Below are 16,001 nucleotides of genomic sequence, written 5' to 3' on the forward strand. Positions count from 1 at the left end.
ATTTATGTGTCTGTTTCTCATCTTTGGTTGGGCAGCAATGGTATTTTCAGTTTTCTTAATGAAAGAGTATTGTACAGCAATCTTTACAGAGTCAAATATATAAGAATTCATTCTAGCCAATTCTTTTTTAAGAAAGCACATTCAAATCATGAATGTTTAAGTTGTTGCATAAAGCAAGATGATTGAATTAACAGAGATTGGACATTTGAATCTTGAGAATTTTGAAAAAGATTCGAGAATCAAAAACACGCATTAAGAAACTCGATTTCCAGTCTTTTTTTTGTGTGTGTGTGTTGGGGGGGGGAGGAAATCATTTGTAGACTGTTTCAAATCCTAACATTTAAAAAAACCTTTAAACGGTTCAACTTTAAATTTTGAGAGCATTACTTTTTTCTGATATCCAATAAAATGCTCATTAAAAAATATTTAAATAAGAAAAAGTACAGCTTCACCTATTCATCGCTACCTTAACCACCAGTATCAGTTTAGTTTACTGTGGCAGATTAAACAAAAGCAGAATGATCCCAACGCGAGTTTAAATGCTAATTTTCTTAAAATAAAATCTCTATTAAAAATTTCAGTTTTCAAGATGTCTAAGAAAGTTCAATGTTCTTTATGAACTCACTTTATATGAAATAAACATAATTTCTGCTTTTGTTTTAATTTTCGGGACAGAGTTTAACGTCATATGCTTAATGTTCAGTTGCGTTATGTTTCAAAATAATCGGCTTTCCTCCAAACTAGTTTTGACTTAGAAGGATGCCAAAAATTTGCATTTTTTCTAGAATATTTATTGTCAAATTATAGTGAGAAAATAGATAAACATCCAACAGTTTTAATTTGGTATTTAATTTCGTAAATTTAATTTAAATTTTGATAAATATAGGTGTGTTTTTAAGAAATGTATTCCTAAATTTATTTTTTAGGAAACGAGGATTTCAAACTTTTCTTTGGATAGAAACTTTTAATAATAAGTATTCTCACTGTTATATGAAGTTAAGACGAGGCTCGAAAGTTGTTTAGGATTCGGGTGCAAGAAAATTTAGGATTCTTCCCGTCTCTGATATAAACTTCTAACACCAATACCTAATACCACTAACATCTACCACTAGGATACAGGCAGATGATAATGAATATAAAATGTTACGGATACATTGAATATGTATCCTTAATTGAATATGCATTGCCAAGGAATGTTAAGGAACATTATACAGTGGAGAAAAATCATGATTAAAATTGGAAATAGGTTACACTAACCATGCTTACTATTACGCGTAGGAGAAATATACTATTTAAAATAAAGTTAAAAGAGTCTCTATTCACAATGTGCTAAATTTTACACCGACATCTTAGATCTAGGTCTAGGTCATTTATTTATTTAATATTATTTTTTATGCAGAAATAATTTTATGATACAGTTCCATGTTTCCACGTACGTGTAAGGGTAATTGAAATTTTAGAAAGTCAAAAAGTTATCTATAAAAGCTATTGCCAATTATTTAACCAGCAAGACAAATTTAATTTAAAATATTTTGTGTAGTGTTAATTTGATAGCATAATAATGCATGAAATGTTTTTTCGATATATCGTTAAAAGCATGGTGACAAAATAATCACATTTTACTATGCGATATGATCAACTGTAAATTATATATTTGTATATTTGGTTTAATTCCAATTCCGACTCAGACTTCCTCTGTGTGCCGCGATTATCGAGTATTTTACCCAATATATTCCGGCTCTTGAAAATAAATGCCATAAGAGCGCGTAACGTGAAATACTTCTGCAAAGCTAGTTCCATGAAGGGTCAGGATCAGAAGTAAGAGTGTGTTTTCCTTTTCCCAGTACTGATATTTATTCTATGTTTTTTAGCGGATTTATTCTGTCCATCAAACTGCCTCAGAGGCAAATAGGTAATAGACACTAACGTTTAGTTGAGTTTCCATTATATTTAATGTTGGTAATGTTTTATTTTTTGCAATCTATCAACGGAACTTTAATTACATTTATGTACTTTACATTAATATCACACAACATGTAGCCTTTACTATTAACCGCGGATACGAGGGAAGTATTACATATCGGGGGGGGGGATGAAAAATTACGTGTATTTCTCAACGCATGATTTCGTTGAGATTCATGCGTTGAGGGGGGGGTTGAAGAATTGCGTGTATTTCTCAACGCATGATTTTATGCAATTCACAAGCATATTCAGTGTGCCATTAATAAAAGAGCGAAATATCCAGTGAATTAATTAATTTTCACTGAACTTGTAAATGCTATCACATATTTAAACAGTAAATATCCGACATTTTCATGCTCGTTTCTTCAACACGAATTAAGAAACACAGACGAAAACATTTTAACTGATTACTCTTTCTCTGTCTATAAACTTTAAGAACCAGAACACAGATCATTTCCAATTTTATCCATCTGAAGATTTTAATAGCATGAACTTCTGTCATACCACTTATAAGGCAAAGCTAACTTAAAAAGACGCATAATATTATAAGCAATATAGATCTGCCAAATAATGCGGTCCAAATTTTTCAGTTTATAAACAACTATAAATTCCTATTTTACATTTGCTCCACGCAGATCTGTATGAATGTTTTCGTTATCGTTTTAATGTCAAAACAGATTTACAATGAATGTCTTTCGTTATTTTATCTCGGTTAACTAACTCATTTGGCACCGAATCCTGTCATCCCAGAAAACCATTTCCTGTCCATTTTTAGTATATAGAGCCTTTTACTGATACCAGATTAATGAAAGGTAGAGTTTAATTTATTTATTTATCTTCAAATTTATCTTCAAAAAGATCGACGTAAAGTGTCAAAATTACAAATTATTTTATTACATATGCCTGAAATACCGTTATGTTTTTTCAATTATATTCTGCTTCTCAGTTTTTCTATAAATGTCTGGAGTATTTGCCCTGTTTCCTGGAAAATTGGATCTGAAGGTACCTAAACGTTAGTCACTTTGCAAGAAAAAGATTAAAAGACTGTATTTCATAATCAAAAATCTAAATAGAGGAATTCATTTATTAAAATAAATCAGATTATATATAGACTTCATTATCGTTCTAGAATTTGTAAGAAGAAAAAGGTGTTTGTAAATAGGCTCTGTTTTGCAGTTTATGCAGTTGCTTATGCAGTTTATCTACAACAAAATACATCGACAGTAATGACTACAATTATTATACCGTTATTTGTAATTTCTTTCTTGTACGTGCCAAAACATGTTAAAAACGTTTCTGCCCATTTTAATAGCCACCACATTTCGCCAATAGGTTTTTCACTTTTTTTCAGCTTTATTATTTGGGTAAATGCATTTGCCATAAGTTGCTTCGAATTCAAGTTCTAATTTAATCATTGTACCCTTTTCGACTCATTGTTAGCAGGTTATGCTTTATAACAAAAATGCTTTTAAAGAATTTAGTATTCCTAGAAAATGTTTTATTCTTAGGAATAAAAAACCAGGAAGAATGTGTAACAACTCCAGATTTCTCGATAAAGAAAATCTACAACCGCCTACGTACACCTGAAAAAAGAGAAATGTGATAATAAAGAATATCTGATTATAAAGTGGTTTTGGAAGTTTTCTACCGATAATTATATGCCATACAGAGATCACTAAAATAATAATATACATGATGGTGCATGGAAAGGAGTGAATTTGTTCCTCATGCTTCTAAGTTAGTTCTGCCCAAACCATAAATATACAGTCTGCAAATATGAATCCTCTTTTTTTAAAGTTAGTTTTATCAATGGACAATTTACGAAAGAGATGTTCATCATTGCTCATATCAAAAGTTAGGGTTTAACTAAAATTTGAAAAAAGAAAAAGAAAGAAACTGTAGTTAAACTGCTCAAGGAACTGGATATAATCATAACTTTTTATGATTAATATTAATAGGTTTTTGAATACCTTAGGTAGTCTAGGCATTTTTTTTCCTTAGATCTACTTCATCAACCAGTATATTAATTGTGAAACAGACAGCTAATATAAACAAATTCGAAACTCAGAATTTTCCATATTAAAAAAGTCACTATTAAGAGCCTTACTGCGGGTACTAAAATGCATATTTGAGCTTAATTTTAAATTCATATTTATAGGAAAGAAACATTCTGACTTCTCCTCTCAAGACCAAGGCTTGAAGCATTCATCCATGTTTAACCGCATATTATTCTTCTTATGCTCGTCTCTTAATTTTCTATGACTGGAAACACTAGATACATTTTTTTTTATTTTCAATTATGATAGAAGTAAACTTGAGCATTTTAGGAACATGGCATTATTCATAGGGCAAAAATGAAACTATATTCAATTTTCAGCATATATAGCTTAGGATGCCTTCACAGAATGGCATGCGTATCATGTGTGACATAAGCAACTTTGTTGTTAGGTAAAAACACTGCATTAATACATGGTTCGAAGAGCAACATAGGAGTTGAAAGGAATCAACTTTATGCTTGTTAGCCAAGAAAGACTATGGTTTAAAGTGAACCGGTCAATGACAGCGAACAATGCGACGCCATTTTTGGACAACACAAATACTTTTTGTGGTGTTTAGAAATTTGTTCCTAGAACAATTATGATACTTAAGCCATAGTGTGATAGCATCCTCAGATGTCACAAATCATCTAAAACATCACTGTATTATAAAATACAATTTATATTGGATTCAATTTTAAGTATCCATTTCTCATGTAACAACAGGTGTTCGAAGCCTGACCACTAGAAAACCAAGGCAACGGCACTGTAGAAATATTTAAAAAAATCATCGGGGGATGAATGAAATAAAGAACACCGACGGTATCACCTGTATGAAAGAAGTGTTCAACATTCTCGAAAGAGAGACAGTTTTCGTTTCGTTCCTGTCGGTTTTTAACAACCAACGTTCGTCCACTAACGACTGATTGATCCACAATTGGAGTAATTGGAAGTGAATCCTCGTCCAGACTTGAGCACAATGAGAGATCTACGTAATAAGAATGAGCACTCTTCCAGAGTTCTGTTATCTTGTAGATAGCACCGTGCAATAGGTTGAATTCCCATCATCCCTTCAGTGGTGAGTGTTCACGTCGACCGAAGGGCAGTTTTGTTTCAGTGGCAATTAGTTCAAAGAGAATGTGACAGTCTGCTGCATTGCTGAAATGAATTCCATTGCGAGGGCACAGTTCAGTGATGGAAACCAGCTCTACTCTTAAAGTCAGCCTTTTTACATAATTTCTTAGAAAAGATTTTAATCACAGCTTAGTCACTTTCAGTATAAGAAAATTAATCAGAAATTAAAAGTTTCTTATAATAAAAATTGGCTGAAAATGAAAAAGAACTTCAGAAGAGTGACTGAATTCAAAGGAATTAAATATTTTTATAAGGCAAAAGCGAGAAAATAGATTTCGCCATAAATAATGTAACAAGATATGTATTATATGGGTTTAAAAACATCTTTTATTCATTATAAGAATGTTTCAAGCGTTGATTAAAATTGGGGAATATATTACATATTAAACTGGGCCGAACAAATATATTATTAAAAGCATAAAAGATTAAAATTGTTAAGAAGTATATTTTTTGTTCTTAAATCTCTGTTTGTTAAGCAATATAGTTATAGCGCTAAAAATAAATTAAATGTCTCATATTATATCAAATGGCAACACTATGGAAAATGGCTTGTTAATATGTTATGTAGTATATAAGTTAAAATGTCTTGCGATGGCAATGCTTGTCAAGTTGTAAGAATGATAAATGACACAGCCCTATAGTGTAACATAAAGTAACAAAATCCACTTTCTTAAAAACATTTCTAATGCTCTAACTTTTTACTGATGTCTGGTCTTCATCATAACTAGTTTTCTTACGAGCATTTTACTTTTCTGAAAACTAATTAAACATTCATTTTCACTCCTTCTAAGGAACTTGTCTCTATACCTATATAGTTTTGTATCTTTTGTATTATCTTTAGAATTTCTCTTTCATCTGTAAATGAGACCCACAAGACATTTTAAAGCCTTATCAGGCTGACTGATGCGAAATGCAACAGGAAACTTTATCTAAAAACGTGCTTCTTCAGAAATTTATCTGAAGAAATGACGCGCAATGTTTTCTTCAAGATCCAGAATGGTTCTTGTATTAGGTAAATTAGATAATCAGAAGTAACGTAACGGATGATCAAAAACTTCTTCCATCAGCTCGGGCGATGAAGGATTTCTGCTTCCTGATTCGACCTACCAGATGAAGACTGTGACATGGCTAAATGAGTAAATTTCCTGGATACATTTATGTTCAATTCAAAATTGTGGGAATTAGGTGTCGAATTCATAAGGATCCTTTACCCTCACTGATGATTCTGCTATTTTTAGCCTGGTACACTTGACCCAAATTTATGCATTTAAAATTTCATAGCATCATAATATTGGCATTAAATGGTCAAAAGGTAACGTCAAATTCCAGAAAATAGTTTTTAGAATTGGGAAAATAGGAGGGACGGATTCTTGGTCTGAATTCTTAGATACAAAAAGGGGAAAAACTCCAGCCATTGTTTTTCAATGTAGGGCAAATTTTTATGGGAATGAAATTCTCTGTATCAGATCTTTTAAGCAGGCAATTTAAGTTTTTGAGAGGGAGTGTCGGAATATTACTAATAAATATGAATAACACTTAAGTTATTTTATGTTTAAATCTTCTGTCAGGAAAATTATAGTTTACCTTTCTTATAAACTTTATAAAGGAGCTCAAAAAATGTGCATAATAATAATTAATAGAGATATATAAAAACATTTTATTCCAAGGTTCCCAGAAGCATTAGTATTTTTCAGCTATAGGATTATGAAACGCATTACTGGTGTGTGTTATAATGTTTGTGTTTATATACGTATTTTATGCTATTTAGTAGATCTAATATTTTCTATAAAATGTGTTATACATTTACCATAGATCCATAATGCATTTTATTCTGACGCAGGCCGTACCAAATTGTCAACATCTGCAGTAATAAGTCTGCATTTTTCATTTGGCGGTAAAAATCTTCTCAATAAAAATTAACTCTCTCAAAATCAAAGCAGATGTCTGAATAAATTAATTACAGAATATCTAAGAAGACTGTTAACCCTAATAAAATGCTTCTTACCTCTGGTTCAAAGGTGAAACAGATAATTTCTTTGTTCGAACATTTAAGCTGTTATTATACAAATTCCGTCAAAGTAACCAGCGAAGAAAAAAGATATTGCTAGACTTCCCAAGCGATCCTGATTAACATTTCCTACGACTGAACTTATGCAATGTAAATAAAATGCTCAATGCCTAATTGCCATCTAGGCTCATAACCCCGCCCCCGAGCTTAGGCATACAAATTTTAGAGAATTTCGAAATAATCCCAATCTTCCTAATCTTATTATTCTTCATAAAGCAAGAAAAGTGGCATTGTGGTGCTTGAAAGAATAGTTTTCCTCGGGGCTCCAGATAGTCTTAATTGAACCCGAAAATAAAGCTTCTTGAATATGATTTGTGGGGTGGTCTGTCAACATTGAGACTATTTCTTCACAAATTTTGTGGACCAATAACAGATGTACATTGATACGGTAGTCATAAACAGATAGGTAGATTAGCTCATGGAACGCTTAAAAATGCAAAGAGATAAAGGCAAAACTTCTCCCGTACTACTCTCTTTAATACGCAATATTTTAAAGGGGATCTTTCTCCTTCCTTAACGTCTAATTCGTGTTATAAATGAAAGCACGTCAGGCCAGCAGTCGGGAAGTTCGAATCCCGGAGAGAGCATTGCTGATTTTTTGACGTATTCATTTTCTAAAAATTCTTAATGGCTAAAGTGCTTAAGTCACTTTCGGTATTTCGTTTTTAAAATTTTGTTCAATCACTTCTTATGCTTCTTTTTATTACAATTTTAAATTGCTTAATACTTTAATTTTTAAAAGGTTTAAAATATTTTGAGTTTAGAACTTGTATTTTTCTTCTTTTTTTTTTTTTTTTTTTTTTGAATATTTAATTAACTTTTTGCAGTGTACGTTCTTAGTTGCAGTTTACAAAAAAGTGTGCTTGAAAGTTATTATTATAAAATTGAAATGAACTATGAAATTATAACTATGCGTGGCAGACTTGTATTATTTGTAGTATTTGCTTACACACGCATATATATGCATATATAAATGCACATATGTATATATACTTAAGAAAAAATGCATAATTCACTGCAGAAACGTTCCTCAAAATAAAAATATGACATTCATTTTAGTTTCTAAAGGACCAACTAATGGTCAAATGTAAAAAGTACTGAACACTAGTAGTTCGACTCGACTTTAAATCCAAGAAAATGGACTAACAGTGTAAGAGTTTTCATGATTTCCTTAAATGTAAAAAAACTATGATCCAGTTTCTGTTAGACAGTTTTCCGGAGCCGTAGTCCTCCTGTTAGACCAATAGCTTCGTTCTGAATTGCCGTATTCATTTCAGTAATAAGTTTGTGACGAAGGTTTGTATTTGCAAAGAAAATAGCTCAATTCGTACAATTTAAATACATCTAGAAGTGTTAAGCATGAAATGACGCTTCTGACATTGAGCTGGAAGACCCGTTTTAAAATACTAAGAATACTTAGACAGAATAAAATGTTGTCTTTAAAAGTGATTTACTCTGAAGACAGTAATATATATCCCACAAGTAAAACATGAATCCCATGGAAGTAAATGTAACTTTCCTCAAGGGTCTCAAAAAATTTATGGGAACTTTCGAGTGCATATGCAAATTTCACATTGTCTTATTTCCAACATTATAGTAAATCATGCAAGCATTTTCGATTCATTCATATAAATTTCAGTCTACTCTCTGAATTTAAGAAACAGTCTTCTTAGCAAAAATGAGTAGTTTCTGACATTTTTCAGATTGCTGTTCTTTGCACATATGTTTTATACCCCTCATTTAGACCTTGAAAAATCCAGACTGGGCTTATTTATCCGTTTTCCTATGGAGATAAAAAGGGAAATAAAGTTTCTTGACGCTTGTTTTTATTCATTTCTAATCTGCATCGAGAAATTTGGATTCAGACCTGTGTAAATTGTTCCACAGAATGATATGCGACTGTAAAATGATCTCCGGTACGTAGGAAAGGTGTTTTGAAAGAAATGCTAATTGGTGGCTAACCACCCTTTTTTTTTTTTTTTTCTTTTTGTTTCATTGTGCGGTTAAAAAATGTAATAATAACTATACCAAGGCAGTCAGATGATAAAATTAAACTTATTGTTCAGACCTTTTTTATTTATTGTTCAGATCTTCAGCTTCGTAAAAGAGACAAACTAAGGGAAGTAATAATAAGGTTTGTTCTTGTTTCTTCGGAAGTGCTTAGTTTTAGAATTTTAAACAGCATTGCCATCGCAAGATAATAGACATTTTAAGTTAATTTTATCTCTTTCGAGCAAGGAATTAACATCATTCCATTTTTTAACGCTTTGGAGGAGTGTTAATGCTTTCAGTTTGCGGTTTTTGTTCTCTTTGAATAAAATCAAAAGTTTTTCCCAATCGATGAAGTCTAAGGTTTTTCACTTATTGCATAAAAACACGTTGCCCTAAAAGTTATCTATCTAAAAAAACGTTTTTTGCCCTTCTTAATAACATTTTGCAATAAATATTATTTTACGCTACTGGTGTCATAAACAAACTACAAGTAGGTTTTCTAACATTCTAATTAATCAATTGCAAAATTTGTAACTCTTTTAAAAAATTATGGGCTGAATCCAAAATTAATTCAATAGTTATAGGAAACTTTTCTAATAACATAAAAACTGCAATTCTCTCTCTATGTAATTCTTCTGTTAATTTCTTTGAAACGCACATTTAAAAATCAACATCTATTTTTAATAATTCGATATTTACATATTGATACCGTTCTTCGCTCAAAAAGTAAAAACAGAAAGAAACGACAACGCTTTCAATAAGGATTTTAAAAAATGAGTTTTTTATTTATTGAAAAATAAATATTTAGTTTTATAATTTGGCAACGACTGATATTGTTTCTATTTATTTAATGGTAAACTCTCTCGCCTGAGATATTAGACTGTAATCTGAAATTTTCAGAATGCATATTCTTGTTTCTCTCCCTTCCTCTCTTAGCCTCTTGATGAGCTCAGATAATTCGCAGCTTGGAAACTGACTCAAGCTTTTGCTTCCTGTATCCCAAAGCATAAACTTAATGATTTTTCAATGATTAAAATGTTATACATTATTCTTAACTACTCGCTTATCCTGAGTTATATTCCATAATATTAAATGAAAGTGCCCACTGCGAGGTGTTCATTTCAGCATGTACGTAGAACTTGTCACAAGTTCTTGAGTTTGTCAAGTTTCTGTACGGAGGAAAAATAGAATTTTTTTTCTCGCCTTTTGAATGAGTGTGGAGGCAGCACTGTTAGCTGGCACTGGAAATTCATGAGCCTTTTTTCAGATCATTTTCCTACAAAGAGAAAAAAATATATTTATTACGCAGTTTTAAAATCAAGAGAAAAAAAATCTGATACGGACACCACATGACTTCTCTCTGCGGCCTATTAAATAATGCGCACTTTTTTTGTTGCACATCATTTAAATTTATTTCTGTTTTTTTTTAATCGGGACCGGATTAAAAAATAAAAAATGCATGCATGTATGTATGCGTGTGCACGTATGCACATATGCATACGTATTTACATACATATATGTATATGTATATATATATATATATATATACCATATGCTGTATGATCTTAAATTCGTTTAGTGCGAAAACAAGTTACTACTACTTGCGCAATTGCTGCAAAGTAAGTTAATAATAATTTATTTAATAAATAATATTGATTATATTATCTCCTTAGTTAAAGTAGAATTGTCTGAAAAGATTAGTTTACCGAGCCTTCAAAAGAAGTGGAAAATTACATCAAAAATTGTAAATTTTGAAATTAAATATCCTGGTAAATTTTTGCCATACGGGAGTTAAACTTCTTGTAATCTTATTTTTTAATGACGAGCATAAAACTTAACCCCAAATATAAGTATAGGAAACAAGAGACCACATTAAAAGTTACATTTCATTATTTGTAAAAAATTATTGTTTTAAAAATTTTACATTTCCAAAACATGAATATTTTCTTTATTTAAAACATTTCTGTAATTGGAAGCATATGACTACGACCAACATTTGGGAAAATTTATGCCGGGTAAGAACTTTGAGACAGATAAGGATGATGGATGCCTATATATATATATATATATAAAATTGCAAAATTATTTTTAAAAACAAAATATAATCATGGCTACTATTTTTGCGCATTGAGCTGCTGAAACATTATCAGTAAAGACATAAAGTAAGAAATTTATAACTAATTTTTCGCAAAGACCAAAAAATGAAATCCATAAGCAACAAATTTCAAATAATCCTATAAATGCAATAAAGAATTTAATAAATGCTTCAAACAAGCATGACCCAAATTTAAAAAAATCAATGAAATTTAAAGAAAAACGAAGATAATAGATAAGGAATTCAATCAACTTGAATGTCACTTCATCAGGAAGAGGAACATGGAAGTATTCATGATTTAAACTTTTTGATAAAAGAAAAGATTTTAATTTTTCAACTATTATAAACTGGAACTCCAACATATTTAAAAAGTAATTGCAAATACTATTAATAGCAGAATTAAAAAAGTTTACACTGAAATAGAAACACAAAAAGAAGTTCTAATTCTTGTTTAAAAAAAAAAAAAAGAAAAAAGAAAAAAGAAAGAAAGAAAAAAAAGAAAAAAAGAAAAAGAAAAAACCAAAGAAATACCTGTAAAATTCATTAATAGTCTTTTAAAAAAATCTGGAGTAGTCTACACCATATAATACTTTTTTTAAAAGTATGAATTTTTTATCTGAAAGCTCCAAAAGAAAAGGATAAAGAAGGATGTTTTAAAGGGTTTACGGGATGTTTTATATACTTTTTTTCCTCTTAATTACTATTTTGTTATTAAAACTTTTTTTTATTTTGATTTCCAATGGCTAGGCGAAAAGTTACAAAGAACTAAAATCTTACAACAGAGGATTACAAACAGTTAAACTAAGAACAAAAAGACCGAAGTTATTGCCTAAAGAGCACTCTTGCCTCCCAGTATCTCGACTCTTCTGTAATCGACGAAGAAGAGCCCCACATCGAAGCAGGTGGTCCCTGTCCATTTCTTTTCCAGAATTACAAAGTGGGCGCTTGAAATGACTATGCAGTGCAGGTGGGCGGCAAGGCAATCATGCCTTGTAGACAAACAAAAAGCTGCAACTGCATTGCGTCTTGGACTATCGGTAACAAGAGAACGACTTATCATTCTCCAACTTTTTAACGCTGTACGAGTCCAAAAATCTCGTAAGATATTAGGCGTAAATAAACTTTTTAAAAACAGTTTAATCTTTCAATAGGAAACGGCTGTATTAAGATGTTGCAGTAAGCTGGCAATTGTTTTTGCAAGTAAGTCCGCTTGTTCATTGCCTCAGAGGCTACAATGGCCAGACACCCACTAGAGAACGATTTGTATCCCTTTTAAAGTGAGAGTTCTCAGGAATTCTTGACATTACAAAATTTCAGGTGTTAATTGGATGTTCAATAGAGCTAGTTGACTGAATGGCTTCTTGAGAATCAGAAAAAATAACTGCCTGTGCAAAATTGTAATGAATAGCTAATAACTGCTGAATGGCTCCTTCTCGTGGTGCACCCTGGAAACGCTTTGCGACTATGTGATCTACAGTTTTGGCATGCGGCCTTCCTACTTTTCGTCCTGTTATTAAAACAAGGGCCTCCTATATTCAAAGTCGTCATGATAATCCCAAGACGCTAAGACTTTTTACTTTTCTAATAATAGTTCCTTTCCTTTCAAGCTTTCTGTTAGCTTTTTCTGTAATTTTAAATAAAAAGTTTTAAAAATCTAAAATTTAACTTTATGGGTTTTTCTAATCATTTCTGCAAAACAATTATTAAAAATTTTTTGACCACTTTTTGGGCACCCTTTTTGAGTCTACTATTTTTAAAGAACAATTGATTCTAATATTTAATTAAAGTTTTACATTGAAGGACATTCTTTATTCTCATCTTTTTTTTAAGAGTCAGAATTTATTTAAATTTAATTTTAATTAATAATTTTTTTTCTTTTTCGAAATTAAAATTTTAATAGAATTGTTAAAAGTTTTTTTTTTTTTTTTTTTTTTTTTTTTTTTTTTGTTTTGTTTTAAAATTCTATCTTTTGTTCCAATTTTTAGCCTTTTGAGCAATTACTTTCTCGCCACAATATTTTAGTTTCGCCAATGAAGACAAAATGGCAAATCTAAACGTCACTACTGTAACGATCTTATTCATAATTTTGATTGTGTTCTAAATGAAAGTGCTTGAAGTTTTTAATTACTTCTTGTGAGTTTTAATTAAGTCTTTTCACTAAAGTCTTATAATTTCACTTACGTTTTAAATTCTTTGGATTATGTGCTCTTTGTTTAAAGATAAAATTTTGATTTGAATTTATCACTGAAGTATTTTAATATTTCACTTACGTTTTCAATTCTTTAAATAGAATTCTCTTAATTTAAGTATAAGATTACAATGAGAATTCACTTTGTTTTTTCTTTGGCTTGGGGAGGGGACATAATTTTCGGATGAACTATTATGATTAAAATACATTGAAATGGTTTATCGGCTAATTCTGGATGCAGAAAAGCAAGGATTTTTGTGAAAGAGAGATTTCAATTGATTTCAGTGTTCCTCCTCCTGATGAAGTGGAATTGAAATAGATTCAATTCCTCTTCTATTATGTTTGTTTTTCTTTAAATTTCATTGATACTTTTGATTGGAGTCTTGGTTGTTTGAAGAGTTTTGATTTTAACATTTATTAAATTCTTTATTGCATTTGTAGGATTATTTGGAATTTATTACTTATGAATTTCAATTTTTGTCTTTGTGAAAAATTAGTTTTAAATTTCTTACTTTATGTCTTTACTTTATTTCTTACTTTATGTCATTTTTACTTTTAGAACTGCTGATAGCAATGAAAAGGGAAGTGCACAATTAAATTTTATAGCAGTTCCAAGTACAAAATTTCAATGTTCTGCTATTAACCGTTTTTGAGTTGTGCGAGTTACAGATATACATACGTACAAACGTCAAGAAAAAAAAACCTCTTTTGAATCCAGTTTAAATTCATTTTACAGTCAGTTTTGGGGAAAAAAAGTCCTTTATTGTGTCCATATGTACAGACTCTACGCACAAAAATCGTCCAAATTTATTCGAGAAAGGTCAAAATGGATATTTCCGTTGAAATATGATACCAGAAATATTTCGTGATTACAATACTTTCTTTATTTCGTACAAGGAAGTAAAAATATCCTTAGTCTAGGATGCTCAGGGAAATCTGTTTTCCAATTTAATACGGGTTTTAGTTTAACTGGGGAAAAAAAAAAAAAAAAAAAAAAAAAAAAAAACTTTTTTCTAGCTTTATTACACTTACAGAGAAATTCGTATCAAATCATACTAAATAACGCTTAAAACGCAGCTCTAAAAATAGAGTCTTATTAGGAATGCGAAACTAAATAAATGAAAAGAATGTGTATAGTATAGCTCCTCCTTTTCAGATTGAAAGTTGAAAGGCAACTAGCTGAGCTGTAGATGCTCTTGGATACAGGAATCCTGTCCCCTCTACTAGGTTTTAGAAAAGGAGATATATGATTGGACAAGTAAGTTATTATTTCTACAACTGCTCTGTTTGACAAATAGAGGTTTGCTTTGACGGGAAGGCATGAAATACGATAATATATTTGATTACTTAAAAATGACACTTTTTTCCTGTTCTGCAAGTTTTCACAAGCAGCGTAAAGAAACTCATCAGACATTTTCGAGCATTTTTTTTCCTTCCTATTGCTATTTTTTAAAATTTTGTTGGGTTAAAAAAAATATCGGGGTATTTAGTATTTTTTAAAGGCAACATATCCATTTCTAAGAGAAATTACTTTATTATAGTATTTTGAAGTCCTGGTTTTATTTTTTTTTTTGATAGGATTTATTACATTTTCGTTTGCTGAAGGTTTCGAAATTTTATCTCAGAATATCTCAGTTACGCTCTCTAGCTCTAGCTGTATGCATTCATTTTCAATTACATATTCAAAAATATTTTCAGCAGAACAGCAGAAGGAGATTATCATTGGCACAGAGTATCTTTACGCTCATAATGATGTTTTAACAAATGCAGCCTCTGCAAAGCCAATATGTTTTCTTTTTCTGGGCGTGACAAAGAGACATACATACCTAAGCGTCATCAGAGGGAAGCAGTCGGAACTGGAGGCCAGTTCCCGTGAGGCCGTTGTCATAGTCTGTCTTCCAGGTGATTGGCAGTCACTTCCACAAGTTTCTTCCTCTGTTGATACTGGCTATACTGGCAATGCGGCAAGTGATGCAAATAACCTGCGGGAGATTATCAGAAACTATGTGAAATTTATTGGAATCATATTGAATTCCAGAATGTTCAGCCACATTGACAAATAAAAGGCAAGCACATACACATGCACTAGAAATCATTTCAGCGAAATATGTGAGAAAATTGTTCGTATAAATGAAGGCTATAAATTAAGGTTCTTAAACATCCCCAATGTTTTGTCTTTAATTTTGCTGTGGAATCTTATAAAACTTCTTTTGGTGATGTATGAGTACACTGCAGTGGAAACACGATAAAATAAACGAAATATATTGCAGTGTAGTAATATATTTTAATAATACAGTTTTAAGTAATATATTTTGAATGAATAGAAGAGTAAGCAATCTAAGAAGTCATAAAGTGATCACTTCTTAGTTCTTATTTTGAATTTTTATTTTTTAAAATTTCTTACTGCGCTAAAATAGACACTATCGACTGCTTATATCTGGTGATCTTCGTCATAGAAGGAATTCTTTTATCAGTTTGAGTTATAAGGTATTTCTCCGGCCTTCTTAGCGTGCCTTCGTGGTGGGG

The 16,001-nt window shown here is 30.9% G+C and overlaps 1 protein-coding gene across 1 annotated transcript in view; it reads right to left on the reverse strand.

Moving 5' to 3' along the window:
• Positions 1-574: 574 nt before the first annotated feature.
• Positions 575-16,001, reverse strand: part of LOC118181212 (glucose transporter type 1-like) — a 289,653-nt gene continuing 274,226 nt past the window's right edge. The window contains exons 14-15 of the mRNA XM_085820155.1: positions 15,302-15,457; positions 575-10,468 (exon numbers count right to left, since the gene is read on the reverse strand). Of these exons, the coding sequence (XP_085676281.1) occupies positions 15,360-15,457 (98 nt within the window). The 3' untranslated portion in view covers positions 575-10,468; positions 15,302-15,359. The remainder of the gene's footprint in view (positions 10,469-15,301; positions 15,458-16,001) is intronic.

This window comes from Stegodyphus dumicola, chromosome 7, assembly GCF_044657685.1.
Source record: "Stegodyphus dumicola isolate Sdum_Otavi_A_Nest chromosome 7, ASM4465768v1".
Taxonomy (NCBI): Eukaryota; Metazoa; Arthropoda; class Arachnida; order Araneae; family Eresidae; genus Stegodyphus; species Stegodyphus dumicola.